A 10,372-nucleotide genomic window follows, 5' to 3' on the forward strand; every position below is an offset into this window, starting at 1 on the left:
TTGTTTTTAGTCGAATACTATCCTTAATTTCTTTACTTCGCCATGGATGGCTGACTTTTCTTTTACACCCTTTTCTTCTCAGTGGAATATATATTTTTTGGAAGTTGTAAAATAACTCTTTAAATGTACACCACTGATCATGTATCGTCTTACCCTTTAATCTATTTTCCCAATCCACTCTACTCAATTCCGCTCTAATACCTTCATAGTCTCCTTTATTCAAGCTTAGCACGCTTGTTTGCGATCCAACCTTCTCACCCTCTAATTGAATATGGAATTCAACCATGTTATGGTCACTCATTCCAAAGGGATCCATTACTCGGACATTTTTAATTAATCCTATCTCGTTACACAGGAGCAGATCTAAGGTTGCTTGCCCCCTGGTCGGTTCAGTTACATACTGCTCAAGAAACCCATCTCTAATACACTCAATGAACTCATCCTCAAGGCGGCCCTGCCCAATTTGATTTGTCCAATTAATATGATAGTTAAAATCCCCCATAATTATAGATGTTCCCTTATTACAAGCCTCAACTATTTCCTGATTGATACTCCATCCAACATAGTTGCAACTGTTTGGAGGCATTTAGATTACGCCCACTAGTGTTTTTCCCCTTATTATTCCTTACCTCCACCCAAACTGTTTCATTATCCTGATCTTTTGACCCAATATCATTTCTCTGTATTACAGTGATTCCTTCCTTTATTAACATAGCCACCCCACCTTCCCTTCCTTCCTGCCTGGCCTTCCCGATCGTTAAATAACCGGGTATGTTTAATTCCCAGGCATTGTCACCCTGCAGCCATGTTTCTGTAATGGCCACACGATCATACCCATATGTAGTTATTTGTGCCATTAACTCGTCTATTTTGTTACGAATGCTACGTGCACTCAGATAGAGAACTTTCAAATATGTTTTGTGAAACTTAGTTCCTGCTTTTGCCCTTTTAATACTTTACCTTTTACTCCATACCTTCTGCCCCTTCCTGGCACGATCTGGTTTTTAATTTCCCCACTGCTACCTAAGTCTATGACCTTCTCTGTTGTCATTTTTATTATTTGCTCTCTAGGAACCTCCCCCCCACTAGTTAGTTTAAAGCCCTCTATACAGCTCTTGTTATATGATCTGCCAGGACTCTAGTCCCAGCACTGGCCAAGTGAAGCCCGTCCCAATGGAACAGCTCCCTCCTGCCCCAGTACTGGTGCCAGTGCCCCAGGAAGCAAAACCCATTTCTCCCACACCAGTCTTTGAGCCACGCATTTAACTCTCTAATTGTATTTTTCCTAGCCAAATTCGCTCGTGGCTCAGGTAATAATCCAGAGATTATTACCCTTGAGGTTCTGCTTTTTAATTTGACCCCTAGCTGTTCATACTCCTTTAACAGAACCGGCTTCCTAGACTTATCTACGTCCTTTGTACCAACATGGACCACGACAACTGGTTCCACCCCCTCCCACTGCAAGTTTCTTTCCAGCCAATAGGAGATGTCCTTAACCCTGGCGCCGGGTAGGTAACACAGCCTTCGGGTCTCTCACTCTCGGCTGCAGAGAACTCTATCTATCCCCCTAATAATAATATCCCCTACCACTACAACATTTCTTGTTACTCCCCCCTCTTGAATGGCCCCCCGTTCCACGGTGCTGTGGCCAGGTTGCTCATCCTCCCTGCAGTCGCTGCTCCCGTCCCCACATGGAGTAAAATCCTTGAAACTGCTGGACAGGAGCAAGGGCTGCGGCTCCTCCAGCTCTACCTCCTGGATCCCCGTACCTGCCTCACTTGTAGTCACACCGTCCTGTCCCTGACTATGGGCTACATCTGAATTAATTAACTTCATAGGTGTGATCACCTCCTGATACACAGAGTCCAGTTACTTCTCCCCCTCCCTGATGTGTCGCAGTGTCTGAAGCTCAGACTCCAGCTCATCAACACGGAGCTGGAGTTGCTATAGCAGCAGACACTTTTCACTGACGTAATCACCGTGAGCCTCAATGGGGTTGACCGGCTCCCACATCTCGCAACAGTGACACATCACCTGTTCCATTCTATGTAATTAATTAAATTTTTTATTGTTAGTTATGGACACCCTCTGCCCGATTATAGATGCTAGTATCCCCTTTAATTAATTGGAATTAATTTAAATCAATCCCTCCAATTACACCAGTTTAATGGTTTACCAACAGTCACTCTGCACCAGAAAGGCCTTATTAACTACAACCCACAGAGATAAAGTTTGGAAAGAGCAGCTAACACCCCACTTACCCTAACTCACACACTTACCCAAACTCACAGCACTCTCTGCTGACTCGCATTCAGTGCTTGCTCGCACTAGCCTGGTCTTTTTATACTGTTTTTTTGTTTACAGCCAAATGAGTCACCCCTGCTGATTGGTTAGAAAACTGGTTTCCACTGCCTGCTGTGCCAATTTACTCCTACTGCAGTGTAACCTTGTTTTACTCTTCTTAAACCAACAGAATCCCAAATATTTAACTTTATCTGTCTGTCTGCCCCTGTCTCTATCTGTCTGTCTGTCTGTCTCTGTCTGTCTGTCTGTCTGTCTGTCCCTGTCTCTATCTCTCATTCTGATTCTATCTCTCTCTCAGTCTCTGTCTCTCTTTCTCTGTATCTCTCTGTCTGTGTATCTCTCTGGCGCTCTGGTTCTCTGGCTCTCTGGCTCTCGGGTCCTCTGGCTCTCTGGCTCTGTCTCTGCGGCTCTATTTCTCTGGCTCTATCTCTCTTTGTCATTGTTTGTCTCTGACTGTCTCTATCCCTATGTCCATGTATCTGTGTTTGTATGTCGGTCTCTGTCTGTCTGACCTTGGCTGACTGTCAGTCTCTGTCTCTGTCTTCTGACCCTCTTCTGCCCCTCTTCTTCCTGCCTGCTGGCCTTCGCTGTCTCTCGCTTGTTCTCTATAGCCATCCCTGGTCCTCTCTGGCTCTCCCTGGCCCTCCCTGGCCCTCTCTGGCCATCCTTGGCCCTCGCTGGTCCTCTCTGGCCCTCGCTGGTCCTCTCTGGCCCTCCCTGGCCCTCCCTGGCCCTCTCTGGCCATCCCTGGCACTCTCTGACTCTTTCTGGCCCTCTCTGGCCCTCGCTGGTCCTCTCTGGCCCTCCCTGGGCCTCCCTGGCCCTCTCTGGCCATCCTTGGTCCTCTCTGGCCCTATGTGGCCCTCGCTGGTCCTCTCTGGCCCTCCCTGGCCCTCCCTGGCCCTATCTAGCCATCCGTGGCCCTCTCTGGCCCTCTCTGGCCCTCGCTGGTTCTCTCTGCCCCTCCCTGGCCCTCTCTGGCCATCCGTGGCCCTCGCTGGTCCTCTCTGGCCATCCCTGGCCCTCTCTGACGCTCTCTCTCTCTGTCTCTCTCTGACGCTCTCTCTCTGTCTGTCTCTCTCTATCTCCCTCTCTCTCTCTCAATTTCTGTTGCTGACTGTTCCACTTCTGCCTTCGGCATTGTCTTGTCTGTATCTCTTTGTCTGACTGTCTCTGTCTCTCTGTCTACCTCTCTCTGACTCTGTCAGTTTGATGATCTTTCTCTCTGTGTCTCTGTATATCTGATATGTTTGTCTGTCTCTCTGCCTGCCTGGCTCTCTTGATTTCTGTCTATCTCTGTCGATCTGTCTGTCTGAATCTGTCTCTCTCTCTCTCTCTGCTGTCTCTGGCTCTGTGAGTTTGTTTCTGTCAGTCTCTGTCTGCCTGAGTCTGACTGAATTTGTCTCTGTATTTCTGTCTCTGTATGTCCTTGTCTGTCTGTCACACTCTGCAAGTTCTGTCATTGTCTGTCTCAGTATTGCGTGTAGGCCTCTGTCACTATCTGCCAATCTGTCTCTATCTCTATCTGTCTCTGATCATCCTCTCAATGTCCGTCTCTGACTGTTTCTCGGTCTGTCTCAGTCTGTTTCTCTGTGTCTCTGTCTGTCTTTCCCTTTATATCGCTGTTTCCTCTCAGTCTGTCTTCCTCCTGGTCCGTCTGCCTCTCTTTGTGTGTCTGTCTTCCATCTGTGTGCCTGCCTGTCTCTGTATGGCTGTCTCCATCTTTCTGGCTGCTTGTTACACTTTGTTTGTATCTGTCTCCAAATTTATCTGTCTCTGTCTCAGTCGTTCTCTGTCTCTATGTCTCTGTCTTTTTGTCTCTGTCTGACTCTCTCTCCGTCTTTCTCTCTCTGTCCTGCCTCTCTCTGTCTCTGTCTCTGCCTCTCTGTCTCTGTACCTCTGAGTTTCTGTCTTTGTATCTCTGTGTCTCTGTGGGCTGTCTCTGTCTGCCTGTCTGTATGTATGTCTCTGTCTCTCTCTCTGTCTCTGCGTCTCTGACTCTGTGAATCTGTTTCTTTGTGTCTGTCTCTCTGTCTTTCTTTCTCTTGACTGTCTCTAACCCTATTTCCATCTATCTGTGTTTGTATATCAGTCTCTGTCTGTCTGTCCCTGGCTGACTGTCTATGAATGTCTGTCTCTTTGTTTGTCTCTCTCTGTCTTCTGCCCCTATTTGGCCCGTCGGCTGGCACTCTCTGGCCCTCTCTTTCTGTCTCTCTGTCAGTTTCTGTTGCTGACTGTGCCTCTGTATGTCTTTGTCATTGCCTTGTCTGTATGTCTTTGTCTGACTGTCTGTCTGTCCAACTCTGTCAGTCTGAGGATCTTTCTCTGTGTGTCTGTCTATCTGATATTCTTCTATGTCTCTCTGCCTGCCTGTCTCTCTCTATATCTGTCTATCTCCGTCTGTCTGTCTTTCTGTCTCTGTCACTCTCTGCTGTCTCTGGCCCTCTGAGTCTGCCTCTGGCAGTCTCTGTCTGTCTGAGTCTGACTCAATTAGTCTCTGTATGTGTATCGCTGTATGTCCTTATCAGTCTGTCATGATTTGCATGTTCTGTCATTGTCTGTCTGAGTATTGCGTGTATGCCTCTGTCACTATCTGCCAGTGTGTCTCTATCTCTCTGTATATCTCTGTCAGATTTCCCTCTCAATGTCCGCCTCTGACTGTTTCTCGGTCTGACTCAGTCTGTATTTCTGTGTCTCTGTCTGTCTGTCCCTGTATATCGTTGTCTGCCTCTCAGTCTGTCTTCCTCTCGGTCTGTCTGCCTCTCCTTGTGTGTCTGCCTTCCATCAGTGTGCCTCTCTGTCTCTGTCTGTCTGTCTCGGTCTCTCTGGCCGCCTCTTTGACTGTGTCTGTATCTGTCTTTAAGTGTGCCTCTGTCTGTCTCTGTCTGTCTGTCTGTTTCTGTTGACTGTCTGTCTGTCTCACTGGCCGCCTCTTTGACTGTGTTTGTATCTGTCTTTAAGTGTGTCTGTGTCTGTCTTTGTCTGTCTATCTTTCTCTGTCTCACTCTCTGTCTGTCTTTTTGTCTATTTCTCCATCTCTCTCACTCTCTTTCTGTCTGCGAATATGTCTCTGTCTCCCTGTCTGTGTCTGTCTCCCTGTCTGTCTCTGTGTCTGTTCTCTTTGATTTTTCTCTTTTTGTCTCTTTCTCTCAACATGTCTCTGTCTTTCTGTGTCCGTCTGTAAGTATCTGCCTCTCTCTGACCCTCTGAATCCATCTCTGCCTGTCTGAGTCTGACTCAATTTGTCTCGGTATGTCTGTCTCTGTATGTCCTTTTCGGCCTGTCATGCTCTGCATGTTCTGTCTTTGGCTGTCTCGGTATGCATGTATGCTTCGGTCACTGTTTGCCAGTCTGTCTCTATCTCTCTGTGTATCTCTGTCTGGCCTCCCTCTCAATGTCCGTCTCTGACTGTTTCCCTGTCTGTCTCAGTCTGTCTGTCTGTCTGCCCCTGCATTTCGCCGTTTCCCTCTCGGTCTGTCTTCCTCTCAGTCTGTCTGCCTCTCTTTGAAGTGTTTGTCACCGTCAGTGTGTGTCTGTCTCTTTGTCTCTCTGTCTCTCTGACTCTGTGAATTCTGTGTCCCTGTCTCTCTCTCTGTGTTTGTCTCTCTGTCTGTGTTTGTCTCTGACTGTCTGTCTGTCTGAGTGTTTGCCTGTCTCTGTATGTCTCTCTCTGTCTGTCTGGCTGCCACTTTCTCTTTGTTTGTACCTATCTCACTCTGACTGCCTGTATGACTCTGTTTGTGTCTGTCTCTCTGTGCCTCTCACTGTCTCACTGTTTGTATGGCTGTCTCTCTCTCTCTCTCTCGCTCTGTCTCTCTCTCTCTGTCACTCTCTGTCTCTGTGTCTCTCTATCTCTGTCGGTCTGTTTCTCACTGTCTATCTGTCTCTGACACTCTGTCTCCTTCTCTCTGTTTCTGTCTTTGTGTCTCTGCATGCCATTCTCTGATTGTCTCTCTATTTCTCTGTCTCTGTTTGTCTCTCTTTGTCTCTGTTTGTCTCTCTTTTTCTCACTCTGTCCCTCTCTGTCTCTGGTTCTCTATCTGGCTGTCCCTCCCTGGCTCTCTGCCTGTCTGTCTGTGTCTCTCTGTCTATCTGTTTCTCTCTGTCTATCTGTCTCTGTCTATCTGTCTCTGTCATTCTGACTCCTTCTCACTGTCTCTGCCTTTGTGCCTCTGCATGCCTGTCTCTCTCTGTTACTCTCTGTCTGTTTGTCTGTCTATCTCTGTCTGTCTGTTTGTTTCCCTCGGTCTATCTGTCTCCTTCTCTCTGTCTCTGTCTTTGTGTCTCTGCATGTCTGTCTATGTCTGTCTCTCTATTTCTCTATCTCTGATTGTCGGTGTCTTTCTCTCTCAGTCTCTCTGACTGTCTGTCTCTCTGTCTGTCTGCCTCTGTCTCTCTGGCTGCCACTATCACTTGTATGTATCTGTCTTTAAGTTTGTCTGTCTCTGTCTCAGTCTGTCGCTGTCTCTGGCTGTCTGTATGTCTCTGTCTGTGCCTCTCTCTCTATCTCTGCCTCTCTATCTCTGTCTCCCTGTCTTGCTGTCTCTGTCTCTCTGTCTGTCCGTCTCTGTCTCTCTATCTGTCTGTCTCTGTATGTCTGCCCCTGTCTCTCTGGCTGCCACTTTCAAATGTTTGTATCTGTCTCTAAGTTTGTCTGCCTCTGTTTCAGTCTGTCTCTGTCTCTGTCTGTCTGCATGTCTGTGTCTGTGTCTTTCTATCTGTCTGTCTCTCTGTTTTGGTCTTCCTAACTTGCTGTCTCTGTCTCTCTGACTGTTTTTCTCTGTCTGCTGCCCGTCTGCTGGCTATCTCTGTACCTCTCTTGACTCTCTGCAGACATTCTGCAGCCACTCTGCAGACACTCTGCAGACACTCCATAGACACTCCGCAGACACTCTAGACACGCTAGATACTCTCTCTGTCTCACTCTGTCTCCCTCTGTCTCTTTCTGCCTATCTGTCTGTCTCTCTGTTTCTATCTCCATGCCTTGCTGTCTCTGTCTCTCTGTCTGTCTGTCTGTCTCTGTCTTCTGCACGTCTGCTGGCTTTCTCTGGCCCCCCTCTTCACTCTCTGCAGAAGCTCTGCAGACACTATGCAGACACCCTGCAGACACTCTGCAGACACTCGAGATACTCTCTGACTCGCTCTCTCTCTCTCTGTTTCTCTCTGTTTCACTCTGTCTCTCTCTGTCTCTCTCTGTCTCTCTGTCTCTCTCTGACACTCTCTGATACACTCTAGCACTCTTTGACTCTCTCTGACTCGCTCCGATTCTCTCTGACCCTCTTTGCCTCTCTGTGCCTCTCCCTGCCTCCCTCTGTCTCTCTCTGACACTCTCTGACACTCTCTTACACTCTGACACTCTGACTCTCTCGCTGACACACGCTGAAACGCTCTGGTCCTCTCTGAACCCCTCTGTCTCTCTCTGTGTCTCTCTCTGTCTCTCTGTCTGGGTATCTCCATCTGTCTGTCTGTTTCTCTCTGCCTATCTGTCTCTGTCTCTCTGTCTCCTTCTCCCTGTGTCTGTCTTTAAATTTCTGCATGCCTGTCTCTGTCTGCCTCTCTATTTCTCTGTCTCTGATTGTCTATGTCTCTCTATTTGTCAGTGTCCCTCTCTCTGTCTGTCCGTCTCTGTATGTCTGCCTCTTTCTCTCTGGCTGCCACTTTCACTTGTTTGTATCTGTCTCTAAGTTTGTCTGTTTTTGTCTCAGACTGTCTCTGTATCTGTCTCTAGCTGTCTATACGTCTGTGCCTGTGTCTGTCCATCTCTCTCTCTCTGTTTCAGTCTCCCTGTCTTGCTGTCCCTGTCTCTCTGACTGTCGTCTGTCTCTCTCTGCTGCCCATCTGCTGGCTCGCTCTGTCCCTCTCTTGACTCTCTGCAGACATTCTGCAGACACTCTGCAGGCTCACTGCAGGCACTCCACAGACACGCCGCAGACACTCCACAGACACTTAGCAGGCACTCTAGAAATTTTAGATATTCTCTGACTCTCTCTGTCTCTCTCTGGCAATACCTGGCACTCTCTGGCACTCTCTGCCACTCTGACAATATCTGACATTCTCTGAAACTCACTGCCTCTCTCTGTCTCTCTCTGTCTCTCTGTCTGTCTATCTCGGTCTGTCTGTCTCTGTCTCTCTGTCTCCTTCTCTCTGTCTCTGTCTTTATGTCTCTGCATGCCTGCCTCTGTCTGTCTCTCTATCTCTCTCTCTGATTGCCTCTGTCCCTCTGTTTGCCCGTCTCTGTCTCACTCTCTGTCTGTCTCTGTCTGTCCGTCTCTGTCTCTCTCTCTGTCTGTCTCTGTATGTCTTCCTCTGTCTCTCTGGCTACCACCCTGACTCGCTCTGACTCGCTCCAATTCTCTCTAACTCTCTCTGCCTCTCTCTGACTCTCTGCCTTCCTCTGTCTCTCTCGGACACTCTCTGACATTCTGACTCTCTCTGACTCTCTCTGACTCTCTCTCTGACACACACTGAAACTCTCTGACCCTCTCTGAACCCCTCTGTCTCTCTCTGTGTCTCTCTGTCTTTCTGTCTGAGTATCTCTGTGTGTCTGTCTGTTTCTCTCTGCCTAGCTCTCTCTGCCTCTCTGTCTCCTTCTCCTTGTCTTTGTCTTTAAGTCTCTGCATGCCTGTCTCTGTCTGCCTCTCTATTTCTCTGTCTCTGATTGTCTCTGTCTCTCTGTTAGTCCGTGTCTGTCTCTCTGTCTGTCTGTCTCTGTATGTCTTCCTCTGTCTCTCTGGCTACCACATTCACTTGTTTGTATTTGTCTCTAATTTTCTCTGTCTCTGTCTCAGTCTGCCTCAGTCTATGGCTGCCTGTATGTCTCTGTCTCTCTGTCTGTTTATCTGCTTCTTTCTCGCTGTCTTGCAGTCTCTGGCTGTCCCTGTCTTCTGCGCGACTGCTGGCTCTCGCTGGTACTCTCTTGACTCTCCCTTGACACTCTCTTGACACTCTCTTGACCCTCTCTGTTGACTCTCTCTTGACTTGACACTGTCTTGACACTCTCTTGACATTCTCTTGACATTCGCTGTTGACTCTCTCTTGACAGTCTCTTGACTTGTCCCTCTCTTGACACTCTCTTGACATTCTCTTGACACTCTCTGTTGACTCTCTGTTGACTCTCTCTTGACCCTCTCTTGACTCTCTCTTGACTCTCTCTTGACTCTCTCTTGACTCTCTCTTGACTCTCCCTTCACTCTCCCTTCACTCTCCCTTCACTCTCCCTTCACTCTCTATTCACTCTCTGTTCACTCTCTCTTCACTCTCCCTTCACTCTTCCTTGACTCTCCCTTGACACTCTCCTGACTCTCACTTGACTCTCCACTGATACTCTCTTCAATCTCTCTTAACTCTCTCTTCACTTTCTCTACACGCTCTCTTGAAACTCTCTCTTGAATCTCCCTTGACTCTCTCTGGACGCTCCTTTGACTCTGTTGACTCTCCCTTGACCCACCCTTGACTCTTCCTTGCCTCTCCCTTGATTCTCCTTTGATTCTCCCTTGACACTCTCTTGACTTTCCCTCGACATCAATGGACTCTCCCTTGACTCCCTCTTGAATCTCAAATAACTGTCTCTTGACTCTCCCTTGATTCTCTCTTGATTCTCTCTCGACTCTCTCTCGAATCTCTCTCGACTCTACGTTGACTCTTTCTTGATGATCCCTTGACGCTCTCTTGACTCGCTCTTGATTCTCTCTTGACTCTCTCTTGACTATCTATTGACTCTCTCTTGACTCTCTCTTGACTCTCCCTTGACGCTCTCTTGACTCTCTCTTGTCTCTCTCTTGACACTCTCGTGACTCTCCCTTGATTCTCTCTTGACTCTCCCTTGACACTCTCTTGACTCTCCCTTGAATCTCCCTTGACTCTCTCTTGACTCTCTCTTGACTCTCACTTGACTCTCTGTTGACTCTCCCTTGACTCTCCCTTGACTCTCTCTTGACTCTCCCTTGACTCTCTCTTGACTCTCCCTTGACTCTCCCTTGACTCTCTCTTGACTCTCTCTTGACTCTCCCTTGACTCTCCCTTGACTCTCCCTTGATTCTCCCTTGACGCTCTCTTGATTCTCTCTTGA

The 10,372-nt window shown here is 48.1% G+C and overlaps 1 protein-coding gene across 1 annotated transcript in view; it reads right to left on the reverse strand.

Moving 5' to 3' along the window:
* LOC147084738 (putative G protein-coupled receptor 139) overlaps positions 1 to 8,924 on the reverse strand; it is a 30,342-nt gene extending 21,418 nt beyond the window's left edge. Inside the window, exons 1-3 of the mRNA XM_085979330.1 lie at positions 8,802 to 8,924; positions 8,313 to 8,468; positions 7,369 to 7,500 (exon numbers count right to left, since the gene is read on the reverse strand). Coding sequence (XP_085835456.1) covers positions 7,369 to 7,500; positions 8,313 to 8,468; positions 8,802 to 8,924 — 411 coding nt within the window. The remainder of the gene's footprint in view (positions 1 to 7,368; positions 7,501 to 8,312; positions 8,469 to 8,801) is intronic.
* Positions 8,925 to 10,372: the final 1,448 nt, after the last annotated feature.

Source organism: Somniosus microcephalus, unplaced genomic scaffold (genome assembly GCF_052327205.1).
Source record: "Somniosus microcephalus isolate GS21.2 unplaced genomic scaffold, FLI_Smic_1.0 unresolved_chr9, whole genome shotgun sequence".
Lineage (NCBI taxonomy): Eukaryota > Metazoa > Chordata > Chondrichthyes > Squaliformes > Somniosidae > Somniosus > Somniosus microcephalus.